The following is a 23,095-nucleotide window of genomic DNA, read 5'->3' on the forward strand; positions in this document are numbered from 1 at the left end:
AGTTATAATCCACTTATTTGAGCCTAGAATAGTTTTCCCCAGTTTGGTACTATTGGTTGGAGAAGAGGAGAGTTCTTTCTAATCCAGCCTATCTGAGGGCATCAGATAGGGAAACATTCTTGTATTTGTCCTTTTTAGGATTTTTGTCAAGAAGCCTTACTGCCCCTCATGGCATTAATATCCAGGCTCAAGATGTGTTCTGCAAACCTACATGTGTATTGTGTACAATATATTATTAGCTACTGAGTTCAGTTTAGCCAGGGACTGTCAGGATGGAAATAAGTATGCTAAAACTTATTTAAAAGTTTTAAAATGCTACAATTGATGCTGCAACTTAAAATGCAAAACCAGAAAGTGTGCATCTATGCACATACACTGTTTCAGGTATAAAAACTTTGCATTCTTTCATATTTGATGTCATTCTCTCAATCAGTCTTTCAAGGAAAAAATCAATTTGTTCAAATGCATTTTAATTTGGCTTTCTTTTAATTGCGTAGATAAATCCATATGCTGAAAGAAGAATATAATTGTAGCTCCCCCTTCATACCATGTTTAAGAGCTATCCATGGCTCACAGTTGTCTTTCTACAAAGGAAAGACATCTGCCATTTATCCTTGATGGAACCAAACTAGCATGCACATCTTTGAGAACAAAAAATTCAACTTCTGAGACTGGGGGAAGGCTCCAGCAGATTTCTTGTAATGCAGAAGTGCCAAGATCTACCTGTTACTTCTATTGGCTTTTTTCAAAATACATGTTACTTGTAGAGACTGAAAATGACTTTTCTCAGAGCAAGTTACTCTGGTTAATGGTTAGGAGCTGGAATAGTAGGTGGTGGGACCCAGTTTGGTTTTACAGGAAAGCAATCAGAGAACAACTACAGCCACTTCCACTGGAATGACAACAGTGCTTGAGTTCCCAAAGAAAAAAAACAATGTTGGTTAGTTCAGTGGAATTGATAGAGGAGCAAACATGCTGGTTTGTTTTCAATATATACATAGTAAAAACATATATTCAGTTAGTTTAGTCATAGCATCCACATAAAAATAATACGGATGGCATCCCAAACTCCACTCAACTCCTTGAGGAGAGCTTGGAGTTCGGGATGCATTTAAAGCATTGCAAGTATGTTCAAAATAGCTCTCTCCAGATTTTATTCAAGGAGGGCAGCATGGTGCTCAACTTGATTTATTTGGAAAACAAGAGCCATTGATATTGGAGCAACTCAATTCCTCGTGTTAATTGGATCAGAATGGCCAGGCTTTGTGGCAGATTTAATACCGTGTGCATGAATTCCAGGACACAAATTGCTGCCCTGACTTTGGACAGAACAGATCAGAGTGAAGATAACAAACATAATTAAATGGATATCTGTCTTACGGAAGTATCAAAGTATTTCTGGCATAGGGAAGTTGTCATGTGCTTGTTTGTGATAAAGTTGCTACCCAATGGAAGTTATAAATCTGTAGTACAACCACTTGCTTACATGTAACTACTAGTTTTGATCCTAAAACAGTGCAGAGTCCAACAGTGGCACTGCCCTAGATTGAAATGCAGTCTGATAACTTGGATTCATTGAATACACAAATGTACACATTATGATGGATAGGATACATTTAGTTGAATCAATAACTTATTTCTGACATGTATATTCCAGTAAGCCCATACGGAAGTCTCCCTTCACTTTCTGGAGTCTTTGTCTTTTTGTGTATAGGTGAGACACTTGCAGTTAAATTTATCCATTGAGTTAATTGTGAGGATATCTATCTATCGATCAATCTATCTAACTTAAATTCAGGGGGAGTTGTATTACCATGTCATGATGGAGTCTATGCAGCTCAAATTCATTTAACAAACAGACTTTGGATATGCAAGACAGTATTATTTAATAGGAAATTAGTATCTATGGCAAATGCATTATTTTGGTTTCTTTGTCTAGCAAAGAGTACAATTTTTGAAGCAGAATTTTAAGGGTAGATTTTGATCTCTTAGTGGTTTTGCAGCAGCATTTCTTGTCACAGGAAGCAACACCACAATGCATAAGGCTTTGCATGACAAGACCAAGTACTGAATTAGATTTAAGTATATAAAGAGACTTCTACAGTGGTAGATGACATTATTTGCATTTTGAATATTTTAGGTCAGTCCCTGACATTCTAAGAACGGTTGAAAGACCCAAGCCACTACATAACTATAGGTAGTCCTTGCTTAACAACCATTCAGCAACTGTTCAAATTTACGAAAAGGAACTTACTTCCAGTGCCTATAATTATAGCCATTGCAGCATCCTGCGGTCATATGATTGAGATCTGGATTCTTGGAAACTTATTCCAAGAGTCCCACAATTATGATTGGCACTTGAAATTTTCTCTGCCAACTTCCTCAGAAAGTCAATGGAAAAATCAGCAAGGAAGGTTGCAAGCTGCTACTGGCTGCTGGCACCACTCCCTCTGGTTCCTAAGGGATTGGCTGAAAAAAAAGGTCCATCAGCCCCTGTGTTGGGACAGACCTATTTAGCCAGCCTCTCTGAGAGCAGAAGGGCTGCCTGCCAGATTGATTTCAACCCACACAGGGTGGAGTCTCTTTGTTAAGCAACCCTGTTGCTCTCAAAGATACTGGCTGAAAAGGTCCGTGCTAAAAGCCAAGTGAGATTTTGGTACAAGGTGTTTGCACTAAGGGGTGTTTACAGGCAGGTTGGTCCAAGGGCCCCATGCTGCAAATGCCCCAGAATTTGCTTAAGAACCACAATGACTTACGACCAAAATTGTGGTAGTAAGTCAAAGAGTTGCAGAACAGTACTGCAAATGATATTTGGCCAGCCTCCCTCAACCTTGTGCCCTTCCAACAGGTTAGAGTACAGTTCTTATGGTATTGAGCCAACAGAACTGGAGGACATGTTGCAATAATATTTTTAGAGAATAATGAGCTAAATTAGTTTGTATTTAACTTACTGTAAGTTCCCAGTTCAAGGGAACATGATTTTGGCTGGAATATGGATATGGTAGATCTACCCAATCAAACAAAAGTTAATTATGAAATAACCTGAATCTTTGGTGCTAATTAATATTAATACCCAATTAATAACAATTTTTGTATTGCATTTGATTCATTAAACTGACTAAATCAATCAGAACAAATAGAAGTTGTGGCCAAAAGGGCCTTTGCACAGGTACATTTATGATACCAGTTGTGTCCTTTCTTGGGCTGGAGTTCTTCAGATAGTCATTCATCCCCTAGTTACCTCATGATTGGACTAATGTAGTACGCTTTACAAATGGAACTTCCTTTGAAGACCATATGGAAGCTACATATGATCCAGAATGCAGTAGCCCAAACAGCAACAGGGGTGCTATCTTATATGTATGTGACTCAGATGCTTCCTGGTTGCTGCTTGGCATCTGGGTTAAATTCAAGATGCTGATTATAAACTTTAAGGCCTTCAAGGCATAGGCCTGGTTGAGGCCTCTTGTCTACAATTGTCTCTGTCTACTTACTAGGGTCCCTCAGGATGGGCTTGTTCTGGGTTTCACCATTTAAAGAATATCATCTTGGTGGTATAAGGAAGCACATCTCATCTGTTGCAATTCCTCCTTTTTGGAATGATCTTCCCTCCAGAGATTTTAGGAAGATTTGCTCTCATCACTAAAAATGTGGTTATTCTCCCAGTACTTGGGAACAGGATGATTGTCTTTTGGTCTGGTTTTACTTTCTTTTGGTCTGGTCTGTTTTGGTTTTATTCGGGTGTTTTTGCTTCTCCATTTGGTTGTATTTTTATATGTCAGATTTTTTAAAAAAAGTTAACAACCCAGAATCACTCAGGAGTGAAGTAGCCTATATATCAAATAAATAAATGGGAAAGTCAAGAAACAGATTTTTTTTTTCATTTTCATTTTTATAAGACTATTAAAATGTTTCGGTTAGAAATGTATCTCTAGCTGAACACACTGTAAGATTTTAGAAAGTATAGACATCCCATTAAGGCTTGTGCTAAATCTTATACATTTCCTAAAAGCAATAACTTTAACCTTCACTCTGTTTCTATTTCCCATATTTCACAAATAGGAGAGAAGGTACAGAGTGGGTGTTAAAAGCATTTAGTAAGCCCATTTACTGACTTTGCAAATAAATCATACCTGGACAGTCTCACTGGAGTGTGAGTACAGTTTCAGTCTGAACCTTTATACTATGGTATCCTTCATGAACCTGGCCATTAAAATGTAATTATTTGTATTTATTTTAAAATATTTTAAACCATTTGTTGTTAGAACAATTAGAAGTTAAAACATAAGACATAATAAGAACATTTTTCAGTAAAACATCTTTTATGAGGGAAAGGTAGGTAATCAAAAACAGAGTTTCATGGCAGAAGAACAGGTGTTCCAGAGGTATGGCCAGAAAAGTTTGCATGTCCGCTATTTGAGAATTTTCAGAATCCAATCTTAGTAACATTTCCCATTATTGCCTTGGTGATCTAATCATCTTAAAGAGATATTCTGATCTGATTTGTATTAAGCATATTTTTCAATCTAGTTATTTTTATTTTATTTCTATTATTATTTTTATTTTATTGTTTTATTTTATTGTTTTATTTTACTGTTTTACATTTTACATTTTTTATTTTATTTTTTATATTTTATTTTATTTATTTTCATTTCATTTCATTTTATTTTGATCCAAAGCCATACGAGACTATATTAGAGACATGGCAGTGATTGGCTCGTTGCTCCTTGTTTTAAAAGGGTCCAAAGAGTCATCATATGGAAACTGCAAGGTTCATACAGACTTTTACATCATGATTTTCATTATTTAATTTTAAATGGAAGGAAAACCTCACCTTCATTGAGTGTTGGCAATATTTTAAATCATAATTACGCAGTGCAAATTGTTAGCGGGCACATATAGCTTAAGACATATATCAGGAAAAAACACAGCCGAGTGTAGTTGGGGACATACCTTGGACCAAGCAAGCCTGCCTCAGTACCTCCAATAATTCTGGTGTCGTTTTCACCAGGGCTGGGGTGAGAGCATTCATTTCATCGCCATTCGGAACAGTGCTACTTGAGAATATAACAGAGACAGTAAAACCTGGTGGTGTTGCTTAAAATTTAGACTACATGAAAAGCACTGGATAGATTTTCTTCTGTGTTTTCTACTTTCTGGCCTACCCAGCCTTTCTCAAGCTGTGAGGTGAGGCACTATACAATATAAATTGGCTCAACTGTGACATTCCATATGTCTCTCTTTTCAAAAGTTTCAAACATGATAGTCTAGTGTTACACCCAGTCATTGTGGGCCATTTCTGATTTGAAGCTGCTATCCGGCAGATCACACATATGCAGAGTTCCAGATGTCATTTTGCTATCGTTTGAAACCTCGAAGGGGTTCTTTTCACCCTTTGTGACTTTTCTCTCTCTAAATAAACAGGCAGAGAGATAGATGAAATGTGAGGCTGTGGGGAAATTCTGAACCAGAACGCAAAATGTTTTTAGAAGGGGGTTGGAATTTGTTCAGCCGGCACACATTGTCTCTTCGCCTGGTATTTATTAGTCATACTTTTATCGCTAATTTCATCTGTTCCTGAGACTGTTTTTTATTTTGTTTTGCTTTAAATTAAGACCCGTTTGGAATAGAAATAGCACATTGTAAAATGCTTAATCACAAGCTGGTGTGCATGAGGTTACAGAATAAGCTCTGTCTGCAAGGGCATCTGTTTATTCTGTTTGCAAAGAACCATGCCTCAAAGTGCTAGGAGGTTTTCCCAACACTGGATGAGATTTAGATATAGGTGGAAGAATGGGTGGGGGGCACCCAACTTCCAATTAAAAGTCACCATTTGGCCTCCAGAGTCTCCATTAAAAAGCCAAAGTAGTATAATAGGTGCTACAAAAGACCAGCCTGATCAGAACACCTGGGCCAGACGGACATGGTTGAACCTATTCTACAGTAATTGTCCACATGCAACTCTTCTATGGAATTCCCATAAGAACCAACTGTTTTAGATATACTGTTATCTGCTGCCTTTAAATAGGACAAGTTTATTAACTGGAATTATAAGCCTTGGACAAGTCCATCAAACTGGCGTTGCTTAGACATGCCAAGAACTGGATATGTGTTGTGTCTGCCTAGATTTGTATTTCTTCCTTAGATCTTGCAAGATGGGGGGAGGGGCATGAACAAGAGTGACACTATAATACTATAGCTTTGAATTTATGCATAAGCACTCTTGAATTCCCCTAAAGTTGCAACATGCCTTTTGAATATTACTAAGACCAGCAAAAATACATCTGAAACAAAAATCCCAAAAACTATGTGCCCAGGATCAGCTTTACATATAATACTTTTCAAAACTTGTATTCCTTTTTAAAACCAGGTGTCCTGGTGTTGTTAATGAGTAGGAAGGCTCTATTCTTAGGATAAAAATACTGTAAGTGAAAAGTATTCATGCCAAAGCAAAATTGCAGCATACTGAATTATCTCCCCTCTCCCCCCCCCATCCAATCTTACACAGATCCCCCCCCCTCTATTTTCCCAACAAAGTTACCTATTTAGAATAAGCGGGGATAAGGATTATTTACAGGTGCTTTTGGAGAGCTTTGTAGATACCATCTGTTTTAGGATGCTTTCTGAAGACAGATGGATAAAGCTTTTTTCATCCTTTGTAAAATTATCTCACTAAGCAGACTGGCTAAGCTTTTTAGCTTCCCAAGCTGATGATAGGAAAACTATTGTAAGTAACGCCTGGCTAGTACAAACTTCTGTTTATATAGGAGTAGGATTAATTTACAAACCATGACAAAAATCAACTAATTTTTGTACTTTTGGTAAAACTTTTTTGAAGAAAAGACCGAAGCTGTTGATGTGGGTAAATGCTAATGTAGTTCTCCTGCAAGAGAGAACCAGCGCCTGGCAACTATGGTGCTGGCTCTTTTTCAGCAACGATGCCACTTCTGCGAAGTGAACTGCAGCAAGTTTCCCTTCATTTTGTATATGTGGCTATGAGGGTGGGAACAGCTTGCTTATACATTTTGATGAAATGAGACCTTACTGGTTTTGTCTTAAATAAACAATTGAGAAATAAACCGCTTTCTGCACATTCTTGATGAAATGGGTTTTTTTGGAGGGGGGGGGGGAGGCCAAAATGACAGTTGGTTACCTCGACTTGCTGGTCACAAAATCACCATCAATGTATGTGCATGTGGATTTGAAAAATGTGGACCACTGTCCTATATACACAGCTTTCCAAACTCAGTGGGGAAGAGCCATGCTGCCACACATTAGAGATTAGACCGATATAAAGATGATCAGTCTAGTTCTCATTGCAACATAATGCAGAGCTAGTAGGTGTGGAGTTTTAATATTCTCATTGAAGGAATAATGAGTTGATAGCATTTAAATGCATCTTTCCTATAGATCAGTTTGCTATTCAGTGGACTTTCATGGTGTGTTAACTTCAGTGTATATTTTTACTGTCCTTCAGATATTCTTCCTTCTTTTCAACTGTCTGGTGTACTTGCAACATTCCACAATCCACCTACGATTCCTTGTCAACTCTACTCAGTCTGCTTGAAATATGCCTCTCGATGTTAACCTCTCCCGGTCTATCCCCATTGACTAGCCGCTGTGTCTTCTATTGTGCCATTAATTTTAGCACAAACCTTCTGATATTTCTAGTGATGTCTTTTAGTTTGATTATCCAGTTATGTGGCAGGGACTCAAATTCAAGTTGGCCTTCCTTCTCTTAGTTTTTCAAAAACATCTTGTCAATTATTATTATATGTACAACAATGTGAAAGCTCCCAATTCTTTAGCTGGTGTTAGCCTACGCTTATTATTGTAATTCATGAAAGTGTTTTTGGAAAATAACAACCACAAATGCCTATCCTAGTCCTTGGGAAGGGCTCAGTAGGTAGATAAAAATGCCAAATCCAGTGTAAACATCTGGCTGACTATGTGACTATTTATATGCCGCCCAACAACTCTGGACAGTTTATAAATGATTGAAAACAGGAAACAAAACAAAATCAAAAAGAACAAATTGACAGAGATAATAATCTAGATATAAACAAAGAAAAAGGGGACTTTAACCATCTTCATCAAATATCTGATCAACTGTCTTAACATTATAGTGCTAGACAAACATAATAATTAGAACATGCTTTAGGTACAATTGGGAGGATTGCTCTTATTTAAAGTAGACACATGTTCCACCATCCTGGGTTTTTTGTTACACTTAAATCACTTAGAAAGTTACACTTTCTAAAAGGGGATTTCAAGGGTATCATGATTTTTTTTTAAAAAAAGAATGTATTAACCAAAATGTGCTTTTGTATCATCTGTTTGTTTGGGAATTCTGTGCCAAACACAGGAAAGACACACTTTCAGCTAGGTATGGTAGCCCAAGCTGATAAATGTCTTAAGCTTCAGCTTGTTGTAGGGAAGGAGAGCAGGCGGGATAATGACCGACTGAGATCCGCAGAGTCTGGCCTCCAGAATGAATAGGACTACTAGTACAAAATATACACAAGTAAATTATATGGGCACATAGCATTCCTTTGTGTCCTTATTAGCTTCAGCTTTGCTTAGCAAGACACTTTGTGCACATACTTTAAATTCAGACTCAGTAACAAGTAAATCTAGTATTCCACCCCCATGCTTTTCAACTAATTCATCTTGTATTTAACTTGGTAGAAATAAACACTGTATAGTCAGCACAATGAATGAGAGAGACCTGTACATTCAATACATGACATACATTTCCTGGCCTGGGATGAGCTAAAGCATCATTAGCTTAAATTAGTTGGGTTTTGTAAACCCATCTGTCAATCTAAAGGCAGCCAATTTATGCTTTTGAGGTAACCTGGTTTCGTGACATTATTCTGCCAGTGTGTGTGCCTACTATCACAAACTAACTTAACAAACTTAACTTACACATTTGTTGTGATGGTGCACGTTTTAAAGCATGCTGTCTCAGGACAAAATTTATAAGAGCCTGGAATACCTTCACTGATGAATTTTTAACCTGGTTTTCTACCTTGAAGAAATCTTTTGTTGTTTCAAGCAATGCTACAACACACATGGGTTAATTTGAATCCCAATCGGTTTTCCTCTTCTTACAAAATACACGGCTGGATTTCAGTATATTAATTCAGAACTTTTATTGTGCAGCCTGATTCATCCCAACAAACGGTAGGTCTCTATCCATACATCTGGTGGAGTTAGAGGATCTAAGCTCCTCTTCAGAAAGTCAAAACAATGCATTGTTCACACGACCGTGTATGGTGAAGCTTGCCTTTGGAGACTGGGATATATCTGCTCTTCCTTTATCCAGCAAAGTAAAATAAAAACACTGAGTACTATTCTTGGGTTTTTGTCACCTTGCTAGTAGGCAAAAGACAGCAGCATATAATTTTCACTGTTTCTGTAGCAATAGACATGTTATGACACGCTGGGTAACTGGCAAATCATGACAATGACAACTGCCTTCAGATGGCCTGACCTAAAGAACATGGAGAAAAACTTCCTTTAAAAAGAGGAGATGGCTTGGTCCTATACAAAAAAAATAATCTCCTCCAAAATAAGAGGTGCAATGGTGAAAACTCAGAGAAGCTAAAAGTGCTTCCTTAGCTTGTTAACTCTACAAAGATCTGTAGGGCCTCTCTTCAGCAATACTGGTCATGAGAACTATTGCAGCAGGGCACATGGCCCTACACTACTATTCTACTCCAGCACTAGTGGCCGAAACGGCATTATGGAAGTAGTGACAGCAAAGAAATATGTTAGTGGCAAGAGCTCTACCTCTTGCAGAGCTGGCTTTGGCTCATGTATTCCGTCTGTTCCTACCTCTTCAAAGTTGCCTCTCGAAATCTCAAGTCACCCATTCTCTACAGGGTTGCCCATTTCTGCTTCACACTAGTCATTAAGAGGTCACATTAAAAGGAGGATATTTGACAGCTTTGCTGATGGTCTTCTGCACTTAAACTCCAGCTAATGAAACCCAAGATCTGCCAAAGTAAGAAACTTGGCAGCTCTGTTCAATACTGACATTTAAAACCTTGCATAGCTTGACACGGCCCCAAAGACTGGGCCTAGTATGCCCTATTGGGCTTGTGCTCTAATACCACGAGAATAATTGTACTTTCTCTTGAAATGGAAATATCTTTTTCTGTGCACCATCAGTGATTAAGAAGTTTAATAAAATTAACAATAATAATTTTTAAAAATCAGCTTCTCTCAGCTGAGTAAAGGAAAGCTGCTTTGTTGGCAGCTCTGAGGTATTATCCTCTCTGAAACTTCAGTGACACAGAAAAAGGAAACTGCTGACTGGATTTTGTGTTGAGCCTTAGCTACTGACAAGATACACACATTCAGTACTTTTTCCCTCTGTTTTGGTTCTGAAGGTCTTTTTTCTCCTCAACAATAAAGTGATTGATGTGTGGTTTGATGTTTCTTTTCTAAAAAAAAAAAAGTTTTCCACTTGAACATCCTTCAGAACAGAAACTGGAAAAGCTGCCTGAAAGTAGGCCAAAGCATGTGACGTTTCCATAGAAACCAGTTCACAGCAATCCGTGAGAATCACAAGCACCGGAGGAGTGCTTTCCAGCAGGCAAACGAGCTAGAGGCGGTTATCCCCATTCACCCGCGTCTTTCGCAGGAACCTGCGGGAAAAGAAACAGGAATTGCAAATTCAACTCAATGGCTCATTTTAAAAATTAGTCAAATATTGCTTAGAATTCTGTTGGGGTATCTGTACAATAGCAATGAAACTGATGATTGGGTAAGTTTACCCTGAGAGGTAGAAATGTCCCCATTGCCTATCCAATCGAGTTGTTGTGAAGATAAAATAGTGAAGCCCTGAGCGCCTTAGAAGGGCTAAATACAAAAGTGAAACCAAATTAAAAATAATTATCGCATGCTAGGGGAAAAAAAAAAAGAGATCAGCAGTTTCACTGGAACATCTGAGTCCCAATGATAGCTTAGATGTTCCTCTTCCAAAACCAATAAACTTTTATGGCCTCATACTCGTAAAGGCAGGATACTTTTGCATTAAATATTAATAGTTCACCACATTGTTCTCCATTCTGATAGAATTGACCACTTTTGGCAGTGGAGGTGGTGATGGGTTTGGAAATGTGACATTTTGTACTAAAAAGAGAAGCAACATCATTTGGGACATTTGGAGTATTAAAAGACAAGTGGGTAGGAGGTACTTTGTAACATGGAAGGCTGACTCCACAACATAATGTTCTTCCTTCAAAAAATAATAAAAAAATTCCATCTCAGCCATCTGGATTAATGTTTATTTGGATTCTTTGCAATGACAACTTTATAAAAGTTTAATTTCCCTCCCCTATGTGACCTCGTTGCAAATATTTGGGGAAAAAATATAAGGCAACTATCATGGAATAACTTAGCTCTAGAATACATAATAAAGTATCTTGGGCCAAGCAGTCAGTCAGTCAGCCAACACAAGCCCAGTACCATATAAGGTCAAAATAACCAACTTTGAAAACAAATACCTCATTTTATTTTATTGTGGCGTGTGATGGCTCAGTGATTAAAGATGCTGAGCTTGTCAGCTGGAAAGCTGAACAGCCAGAGTTTGAGACCCAAGCGTCATGCTTGGTGAGCTCCTATTACCTGCCCACCTAGCAGTTCGAAAACATGCAAATGCAAGTAGATCAATAGGTACCACTTAGGTGGAAAGGCAACAACATTCCATGTGTCTCGGCATACCACTATAATCATGCTGGCCATTTGACCATGGAAATGTCTTCGGACAACATTGGCTCCCTTGGCTAAGATATAAAGATGAACATCGGCCATAGAGTTGGACACAACTAGACAGTGAAACCTTTACCTTTATTTACTTTATTAGAATTGGTCTACTATGCAGAGCCTCCAAATATGTAAATTTAATTCCTACACACTTACCTTCTATCTCGATTGTCAAAATGCTCTGATAGCTGCTCCTGTGACGTCCTGAAATCTTCAAATGGTTGCTGATATCGTGCTTCCAAGGAACCTTCTCTGGCTCTGCCTGCCAAGAGCTGATTTGGGGAATCAGCAGACCTCTCTCGGAAAGGAGATGCCGCAAATGGGCTAATTTCACCATTTTCCTGTTCCAGAATAGAAAGAATAACAACTAAGGAACATTTGATCTCCTTTCTACAGAGACGAATAAAATTTAATTCAGCCAGCCATTCACTAATCTTCCTCAGATCTCCCCATCCAATGCCATATAAATACTTAAGGAATCTGTTATTATGTGCATGTATACATATACACACACACATGTATCATCAAAGAAATTTGTGGAATTTTGTATAATAACACAAAACAAATTTAAACATGAATATATTAAGAAATGACATCACTTAGTTAAGTTTTTTTATCTTCACCCTTTTATCCTTTTTTTATCCTACTAACATGAAAACAAACCCAGTTCTTCATAATCATTTCATTAAAATATCAGTCAACAAGGTAGTTTAACTCCTTGCTTAGGTTTGAAAGCCAATTTCATTTTGGTGGTCAAGTTAGCAGGAAGTTTGGAGAACTTTTTTTAAAAAAAATGAGACCCAAAGCAATGGGTAAATTAAAAACCACTGAATAACACCCATTTCTCTCTTTCCCAGAGAAGGTAGTAGCTACAATTCTTTAAAAAAAAAGAAGTGTGTGTTACCACACATAAGCAAATTTATTTGGCTTGCATGTTTACTCTTACAAAAAAGAAGACATTTCACTATAATCCCTGCAAGTAAATTAGCATGGAGGTCCTAGGGGCAAAAGAACTAAAAGTTCCTATTTTATGAAACCTTGGTCTAAATCAGCATATAGATAATACTGCATTATAATTACTACAAGAGCCGTGATGGTGCAGTGGTTAGAATGCAGCACTGAAGGCTACTTCTGTTGACTGCTGACTGCCAGCAGTTTGGCAGTTCGATTCTCACCAGGCTCAAGGTTGACTCAGCCTTCCATCCTTCCGAGGTTGGTAAAATGAGGACCCAGATTGTTGGGGGAAATATGCTGACTTTGTAAACCATTTAGAGAGGGTTATAAAGCACTGTGAAGTGGTATATAAGTCTAAGTGCTATTGTTATTGCTATCCTTTTGGCCCAAGTGGGCTGAACTCTAAAAAGCAGGCAAAGAAAATTAAGTTTGATTGAATTTACTTTAAATACATTTAATGAAACACATTTCATAAATATTTAATAATTTCCTGCTCTTATAATAATTAGAGTTCAGCAGCAGTTCTGAAGACCCTATGTGGCCCTGGGACATCAGGCTGTGTATCTTTGATAAAGCAGATCTGGAGCAGAAAGCACATTGTCTAAAGTATGCCAGAAACTACAAACATGCAAAGTTCCCAAAGAGACATGATATTGTAAGGCTATTGTTGGTACCCCCAAAATCTTAGCCATTCTTAGTTAAATGTAGATTGAGAATAACCTTTATCCTCCTGTTCTATACCTAGTTACCACAAAATAGTGGTATTCAAACTTCATTTGTAAAATAACAACTTACCATGAGAGGAATTATATCTATCTTAACAAGCAAGGAGGCCAATTCCAGATCCTCACTATAGTTGTTCTTCAAAGGTACAGCACGGTATCCTCAAAGGTAACAAAATGAATTATGAGTAGGGAGCAAGTCAGCAGAGTTGAGCATTTATAATCTTTAAAAATACAACATTTAAATAAGATATTATGCTTTTATCATGCCTTTTTTTTAAAAAAAAAAATCTAATGCTACATTGAGCTTTTTTTTGCCCCCTTACTGAGCTGGTCATCTACATAATGACAGCTGTATGTTTTAGGGCCATTTGTGAATTTATTTTTTCAGCACTGACATGAATTTGACCACTAGCTGAACAAGGCAATTGTTAACCAAGGACTACCTCTATCTGTATCAACACAGTTATCCTTGACAAAAAGACCTTTCTTCATTTACCTGCCTTTAGGCCTTTAACCAAGAAAGTGGCCTGAGCTAAGAAGTTCTGGTCACTGAACATATCCTCTTCATATACCACGAAACGCAGAAAAGCAAAGTCAGGATTACTGACATGGAACTGAAAAGTCTTTGGGGTCCAAGCAGGATTCAGACCGTTGTCCACTATAGTAAACAAAAGATACCATCAGATAAATATGGAATTTGTTTGAACACAAAGAAATATAATAGTTTAAACAGCAGTGAACTTAAATTACAACCAAGATGTTTTATGATTACTTATCTTCTCTGCAAAGCACAAAATTGTGTTTCGGAATTTAACATCTAAAGCACCATTTCTGAACCTGACATCATAGTCCTTCTCCCTTCTAACCACTGTACCAAGAGCCGTGGTGGCGCAATGGTTAGAATGCAGTACTGCAGGCTACTTCTGCTGATTGCCGATTGCTGGCAGTTCGATTCTCACTGGCTCAAGGTTGACTCAGCCTTCCAGCTTTCTGAGCTCAGTAAAATGAGGACCCAAATTGTTGGAGGCAATATGCTGACTCTGTAAACTGCTTAGAGAGGGCAGCAAAGCACTGTGAAGCGGTATATAAGTCTAAGTGCTATTGCCATTATATTTAAGAGAAAAAGATTAATAAGCATTTTGAAGTTAAATTTGGGTGAATTCAGTCAGTATTATTCAAAGTGATAATTGAAGCAATGGTTTGATTATGTGAAAAGGTAAAACAAATGGACATGCCTTCTAAAATGATGATAATAACCTTTCCAAAAGAATATCATGAGAAATTACTACAGGCAGAACTCAACAGGGACAAAACTACTTTGTCCGGTCCTTTCCTTTGGTTTGGTTCTTCTTCCCTGGGCCTAGGCAAACTTTCTATTTATCTTATATCATTCAAGACAATGGGATAAATCCCTGCACTAACTTCCATTAGAGGTGAGAGAATTGCAATCAATGAAAATGTGTAGCTGAATCTTATTGTCTTAAGCATAAGAATTCCTTACGGGAAAAGACTCCCAGCCTGTCCCTGGATGTGTGTACCAGATTGAGGTAGTTTTGAAATTAAGTTTCTATCCCTCACTAAAGCTGTTTTTTATTAGAGGAAAGCAATGCAGCTGCCTAACAATGCATGGACCAAGAAGTTCTGGTCACTGAACAGATCTTCTTCATATATCACAAAATGTAGAAAAGCGAAGTTAGGATTACCAGTTGTGTTTATGGCTGAGCAGGAAACCTAATTCTGGTCTTTCAGGCCCAAATACCATGTGACCAACTACATTGGCTCCCAAATATGGTTAAGTTGAAAAGGCAGGAGTTGACATGAAGTGGGTTCTACTTACTCTTACTACCGGTTTGCAACAGGAGCATGCACGCTTCTGCGCATATCGCCAATTATGACATCCAGGCAGGTGGGCGGAGCCTCCTGCCGCTTTTACTACCGGTTCTAAAGAACCGGACAGAACCGGGAGCAACCCACCACTGAGCTGACACATTTACTGCAACTATTGTCAACATATTTCATCTCACTTCTCATTCTCAGAGGATGGAATTAAAGACTCCAATGTCTTATTACAAATAAACACACCAGTTACAAACATTTGGTTTCTTTATATGTCAGCTAGGAGTATATAAATTTATTCCTTAAATTTGTGGATTTCTTACACAGTATAAAATCTGGATGAGCATAAACATCTTGATTAACTAAAGGGAAATAATAGTTTTAAAAACTTGAGATAGAAACATCCACTTCTGGGATAAAAGAAAACAGGCTGCAGTTAAAATGGTTTCCACCTGATGTACACTGATTTAAATAGAGGTAAGCATTCATAGTTTTAAGAAAGTCAGATTTGTATGGCATTAGGAATTTTAAAAAGGATAATTCTAAAAATGGCAAGAAACATAAGCTAATAGAACAGTTACACATGATCTTTAACGTATTAGGTTAGGTTTTCCCAAAAAAAAGATATCTTAAAATTTAATTCATTCCAAGAAAATGTTTCACTTTTTTAGTGCATATTGAACAAATAAAAATACTACATTTTATATTTACAAGCACAAAAAGTTGTGGTGGCCACCAACATGGAAACTTTTAAAAAGTTTTAGACAAATTAACAAAGAGTAAAAGCTTGCTAGTTATATTCAATATATATTTTGAAGGCTGGATAAACTCAGTATCATTCACTATGATAAAGAAGCAGGAAAATACTATAGTGTGGTTGTAATACTGTAAGACCCTCTTTGAGGGAGATGGGTGGTTTAGAAATATGAAAAATAAATAAAATAAAATAATAAATAACATCCTGCTTCTGGAATTCCCACAACCAATGGCTGACCACTATGGAAACAAATTGTTGGTCATCATACTATATTTCTCTTTTGCTTGTATTGCAAAATCTCTGCAGATATTTAGATTCCTTGAACTGCATAATTAATTAATAATTGCAAGCCAATATCCTAGCAACAGTTGATTCCTGAAGGTGGAATCTTAATAAAGGAACACACATAACCAGAACAAGTGCTACTTAAAACAACAAAAATAACAGCAACAACAATATATCAACTTTTAGGCACTTCATGATTGAAATTTTCTACAAATCTGGAAAATTCTCCAATTGTTGATTAGACAAGTACAGGATTAATAAAGGACAGGATTTAAAAGATAAATAAATAAACAAACTAGCCCAAGAGGTAAAGAATCCAAACTCATAAAGCTTACAGTAAATGCAAACAAGTTCCATTCGTTGCAGTTTGAGTAACTACAGTTACTAAATAATAAATAATATTTACACATTAAAAAATTGTTCTGAGGTTGGCAGGGGAGAGAATGTTGACTACAGAAAAGGTGACACTTGCCTAGTTATGATCCAAAGTTGGCATTTTTCCACGTATAAATAATTTACGCTCTGAAAACTTTTAATATAAAGTTTAGTTTAGTTCAAACATCTGCTCCAGTTTAAATAGCTTCTTCCAATTCTACAGCGGACAATTCAAAACAAAAAATATATTGCATCCATTTTCTCTCTTTCTAATGTAATGCATGTTAAGTAATCTATAGTTGTACAGATTTATCTCTATAGTGGCCTATACTTCCAGAGTTAGTGTCAAAATAGAAAGTAGCTCCTCGTCATCTACCCAGAACAATTTGCAGATATTCAGTGAACAGGAAACATTTCTGCACTTCTCGCCACAACAAAGCCTCATAGTAAATTTGAAATAACTGCCCAAACATTGGCGAGCTTCTTTTTCACACTTCAATCAGAAAGTCATGAGAAAAACAAATGAGGGGCAGCCATAGGACATAAGTGTGAGATCAACTCTGTACTTGTTTGATGACAAAGTAGCTGATTTTTAAAAGTGATAGGACCATGATGGTGAACTGAAAAACAGGACTTCCGTTCCCACCAGAAGTCGGGAGACGGGCCGTTTCCGGCCTCTGGGGTGGGGGTGAGGAAGGCCGTTTTCGCCCTCTCCAGGCTCCAAGAAAGCCTCTGGAGCCTGGGGAGGGTGAAAAACGGGCCTACCGGGCCCACAGTGCCAAAAGCCGGGGGAGTGCTGGGGGGGTGTCGCGTGCGCATGTGCAGGGTGATAGTAGAGCGCATTGAATTATGGGTGTGGGCACGCACGTGGGTGACACTCCCCCCGCACTCCCCCCGGTTTTGGCACACAACGGCAAAAAGGTTAGCCATTACTGTGATAGGAGAACATGTTCTCAATTGCTAACATTATATAGGATATATTAAATAACACTGACATCTTTGGCAATGGAATCTGAAACTGAAATGGCAGGATCAGGTACTCACCCACCATCTCGGTCTTCTGTTTTGTATTATCATAATCTGCTCCAGATACCTCAACCTCTACAAATGGGCAAACGATTCCCCTTCCATTTTTGGGAAGATGCCGTGCCCCCAGAATCTGGACAAGACACACAGAAGGGAGAAAAATCATACTGTTAGATAAATGTTGGGTATATCGAGCCAAATGGTTACAGAGACTTTAGTCAACTGATGCAGGTATTGCTTCCTAAGGCTCTTCCTTTGAGAAAACTTCAATACCATTAAACATTTCAGTTAAAAAACTTCTGTCTTTAACAATTAGAATCTGTGCAGGGCTTAAGTTAGTGGTGTTCAGCAACACTGAAACACTACAATTAAAAACCTTTTAAGAACAAGTTTTAAAAACCCTATGACATAGTGATCCTATGGCCTAACCACACCAGTGTGGTTAGTTAATGGCTCAATGTGTCATAGGAATCCAGAAAATACATTAACTAGTATCATGTTTAGAGTTCTAAGTAAACAAAATTACTTAAGACTGCCAGACTGAAATAATTGGAACAAATTAGCTCTCATTGACTTAGGTTCCAGAATAGAAATGATACTTAATACACCTGGCCCTCTTACAATTAGCTCTCATTCCCTACTGTGCTGTTATCAGTCACACGAGCTAGGATTTATAAGTCCTTTATCTATATTGATATTCACTCCCATTTTTTTCTTAATAATCCTAGAATAATAATCTTAGAATCGCTGGGATAGGCATTCTGTTTGGCCTTCATTTCCCATCATCTTCAGCCAACACGACCAATTACAAGGGGCAAGAAACATCTCAAGAGCCATAAATTGTTGTCCATTGCAATAAATAGGGCAATTCCCAACAACAACAACAACAAACGTAGTCTGAGGGGTGTGTAGTGGTTGCATCTTCTACATTCCAAGATGACTAGAATCCATGGAGTTGGTGAAACACATACACACACACACAAATAAATCCCTAAACAAGTTTAATCTAACTGGATTTCTAAACGAAGGACGCCACCTATGGGTAGGAGATTTGTATGTTGTCAACTCACAACACTTGTATGCCTCCCTCACAGAATGATTTATCACTAGCAGTTCCAGTGACTGTTTTGCTCATTTATCATTTGTCTCAAGTAGTTTTTTGTTAGAGAAGATTTGGTCAACTAGCAACTAGTGTTTTGGTTTTCTCTCACTAGACGACTGCTCAATACACTGATCTAAGGAGGATCAATACCCACCCCAAACAGCCACAGTATTCTATGCAGAGAACAGGTGATTGGGGGCCTAATCCAAAACATGCATATTCAGGGATTTGGTCCACATAGGGCAAAACAAGATAGTTCTTGATAGAAATAGGGGTAGGGCAAAAATAGGGGCAAAAGCAGGAAAAGCCAAGATTGTTGCAATGCTTTGGCAACTGTGATATTGCAGTCGTTAAGAGAAGGCAATAAACAAAAGGAAGGATAGGAGTTGGGAAGAACAGGTATGAAACAAGTCACATGGGACATAAGATGAGGCATATCACGTGGTATATGTTGCCTGGTAAGTCATGTCAAGTGAGACATCCGTGGCAATTGTGGGGAATGTGGGAGCGAAGGCAGTGGAAAAATAATGGGGAGATGGGTCAGTTCAAAGTGATATGAAGGAAGAGGTAGAAAGAAAAAGTTCTGGATTCTGTTTTGGCAAGAACAATGGAACATGAAAAGGTTCCGAGTTTGATTTCTGCTAAAGCACACTTGTCCTGAAACAGTTTAGCAGAACTTCCAGAATTTGACAGTTTGTTTCAAAGTAGATCATATTTTTTTTTTGGGGGGGGGGGGGGGGAGGGTTGTATGGCCTATTATTAAACTTATGTCTATTTGAGCTGAAGTAAACAAAGCTGACAAAGCCACCTATAGATTTTTCCTCCCAAGGGAAAAAAATAGCCTAGCCTAGCAGACTATCTCCCTTCAGGAATCAATTTTAGATGCACTTGTTCATCCAGGTGCTAACAACTAAGTTACAAGCAAACTGCTTGCTTTTCAAAAAGAAATACATTTTCATTTATTCTTTAGAAGATTGTTCATTTTATTGTGATTTCTTTCAAAGCACTACTATGCTTGTTCTCTTGTGAATTTCTCTGAAATGAAGAGCATTCTAAAATGATTATTAATAATGGTAACAATAACAGCAACAACATGAAAGTAGTACAATATGTTTACTTTTAGTCTGTCTTTGAGAAATCCGTCTTTCCTGTTTATTAGGGCCAGTATTATGGAGTATTAAGTAATAAACCCTTAGATTTAAGACTTGGAATAACTTTATTGTCACTTTGAATGTACACTAATCGGCATACATTATAATGCAATTTCGTTGCATACAGCTTTCAAACCCACAATAAAACTTCATTCAGCTAATAGGAAGCTTAGTTTGGGTAGTAGGTGAACTGAAGGAAATCAGGGGAAGAACTGATAGATAACCGCTTGTGTGTTGAGCCATACGTTTCTACAGTTGGGAATGTTTGATTTTTAAGGAAAAGAGATGCGGAGCCGATTGTTAAAGAAATGGGAGAAACGTGGGTGGGGGGAAGATGAACATAGAAAGAGCAAAGAGACAGCAAAGAGAGCTGGTGATTACCAGGATGATGGAAATGTGGGCAAGGAAGGAATTTAGTAGCAGTGTTAGTGGAGAGAATTCAGAGGTGGCTGAGAAAATTCAGAGGAGATGGGGATAAAGAAAGATCAGAATAGGATTTCTGGGCAAGAAATATGGCCCAGAAGATCTTGACTCAATTAGAACTGCAAGCTGTTGGTGGTACACAACTGAACCCAGGTATAAGTTCAGGCATCAGCCAATACCATGATGAGTGACAGAGATGTTTTCTCTTACTGCATCTACTGTATTTTTCGCAGTATAAGACCACCACTGGGCTATAAGATGCACATTAGCTAGAGGAGGAAAACAAGAAAAAAAAATCTGTCTCTGCCTCCCAGCATCCATCCGGTATTCATCTGGCTACGTCCTTGCAGCAAACAGCCTGGTCAGCTTCAGCATGTTATCGCAGCCCCAGCACGTGGCTCGTCAGAGTTCCGCTCCGTTGTGCCCACCACTGGTTAACTGAGTTGAGCTGCTGCCGCCTATCATCACTGCCATCATTTGGCGGCACCGGCAAACAGCAGCGCTCCCCACTGCCTTCAACAGCTGATCGGTGGTATTCCAGGAGGCTGATCCAACTGCCGATCAGCTGCTTGGCAATGAAGGATCCAGCATTCCCTGGCGGTGGCAAGCAGCAGCAATGGTGACAGGCAGTGGCAAATCATCCTCCCCCCGCTGCAATATTCGCTTTATAAGACGCAGACATTTCCACCCACTTTTGGGAGGGGAGTGTGTCTTATAGTGCGAAAAATACGGTAGATATTGGCATGTCTATGTTTGCTCATGTGGTATCTCCATCAGTATTGGCTGCTGGTTAAAATCAACTCCAGATAGTAAGATCTTATTTTTGCTTGTTACAATAATAATGCATTGTGTGCTAGGACTGTTATTTAGACCATGGCAACTTTTAGATGTGTGAACTTCAACTCCAGAATTTGCCAGTGAGCAAGAATTCTGGAAGTTGAAGACCACATATCTTAAAGTTGCCACAATTGAGAAATACTGTTTTAGACTCAAGCTTTAGTGTCCCCAAGTGTTAAAAACAGATTATTATTTTTTTGAACAGGCATGTGGCTCTAAAGTCCTTAAGTGTTTAAGTAGTTTCAAATAAGGTTTAGCTTAAGCCAACAAATATCCTGTGTCTGAAAACAATTGGAAGCTGATGCCATTTTTGATGTAATGCTATGTTCAGGATAACAAAAATGAATCTATGTAAATCTTGAGCTTAGTCAACAATAGCTTCTCTTGCAAATCTTCACCTCCAGCATAATTACAGAGATCAAAAGCATTTGCATCTATTTTTAAACTATGGTAAATTGCTGCACCATGGTAAGGGCAGATGGAAATTAATATTATTTATAAAAACAAGTAAACAATAAATCATGGCTTCAGGCATTGTGGTATGTGTCAATAAATCAGCTTAAACCAAATTCAGAATTTATACACATTAAGAAACAACTGGTAGTTTAAACCAGGAAGTGGATGTCACCATCTTTTCCTTATGATAAAAGTTGGCTTACTATTTCAAAATGATGCTACAAATTTAGCAACATATACATCATTTCATATTGAATACGTGGTTTTAAAAAGTGAAAGCTAGATAAATTACAAGGATCACATTCAACCATAATAAAGTCAATATTAGAATTCATTCTAGTGGGCACTTGGTTAATCATAAAATACAAACCTCAATGGAGATTGAAAGTGGCACCATTCCACGCAGGGTGTTCTTGTCAAAGGGATCGAAGATATCATCCCGCATGTTGGCTGGTTGCAATGCAAAGCCACTTTGGCCTCCAGACACGAATAGAGCCTGATTCATTTGCATTGGCTTGTCTGCAAAAATATAGGCATTTCGATGACAAACACCCCAACATCAGTAAAATAATATTGCAGTTTGGTAAAATAATAATAGAGCCTTATATCTGAATAAAGCTCTTCCTATAATTTAGTGTTTGCTGCCCAGTTCATAAATCTTGAATGCAATTCTCCATGCAGTGAAGTATTAATTTTTTAGCATGCGAAAAGTATCTTAACCACAATATTTCTCTATAGGAGTCATTTTATTCAAAGAATGCTCATCTTAACTGAAAAAAAGTATTAATACTTTTAAGAAGCCAACACTCATATTCTTTAAGACAATTGGCAGTTTAAGATGAGCAATTTATTTTACTTTGGCTTTCTTATTGATTCAGCATAGTCCTAGGAAAGAAAGAGGCTCACGTGCTCCGCTACAGCCAATTGTGAGTCTATCTTTTACTTTCTCCTTCAAGCACATGCAGTTCCTATAAAACAGAGGGCAAGTTTTTATTGTTTTTAATATGTTCTAGTTTTATTAATACATAGAGCTAAAATAGAAAATAATCCTTTCCAAATTATAAGTAAACAAAAAAAGACTTGTTGGCAGTAGTATTGTTTGTTTTATGTATTTACTGAAGTTTATATGCTGGTCCAACTGAAAATGATTGAGTAGTTAACTCCAAATCCAATAAAAGGTTTTTAAAGAGACAGAAAAAATACAATGCAATCATGTACAACAAAATTAGACAGGCACATAATGAACATTGAGCAGTATGCAAGTGGCCAAAAGGTTCAAATTGTTCTCAATTTGATACGGGTTTTAATAGCTGTTGGAAAACATAGTGTAGTTGGGACTGTTTGAACTCAAGAAGAAATGCAATTCCAGAAAATGTGGGCACCAATGGAGAAG

At 37.8% G+C, this 23,095-nt stretch overlaps 1 protein-coding gene across 2 annotated transcripts in view; it reads right to left on the minus strand.

Annotated features, from left to right (window-relative positions):
* Window positions 1–9,140: 9,140 nt before the first annotated feature.
* The window catches only part of PLCG1 (phospholipase C gamma 1), a 110,445-nt gene continuing 96,490 nt past the window's right edge, over window positions 9,141–23,095 (minus strand). For both annotated transcript variants that reach the window (XM_034413928.3, XM_087889175.1), the window contains 6 exons: window positions 22,073–22,221; window positions 17,752–17,866; window positions 13,951–14,112; window positions 13,525–13,613; window positions 11,932–12,116; window positions 9,141–10,655 (listed from right to left, as the gene is read on the minus strand). In XM_034413928.3, coding sequence (XP_034269819.2) covers window positions 10,613–10,655; window positions 11,932–12,116; window positions 13,525–13,613; window positions 13,951–14,112; window positions 17,752–17,866; window positions 22,073–22,221 — 743 coding nt within the window. In that variant the 3' untranslated portion in view covers window positions 9,141–10,612. The remainder of the gene's footprint in view (window positions 10,656–11,931; window positions 12,117–13,524; window positions 13,614–13,950; window positions 14,113–17,751; window positions 17,867–22,072; window positions 22,222–23,095) is intronic.

Source organism: Pantherophis guttatus, chromosome 3 (assembly GCF_059756535.1).
Source record: "Pantherophis guttatus breed Tessera chromosome 3, ASM5975653v1, whole genome shotgun sequence".
In the NCBI taxonomy this organism is placed as follows: domain Eukaryota; kingdom Metazoa; phylum Chordata; class Lepidosauria; order Squamata; family Colubridae; genus Pantherophis; species Pantherophis guttatus.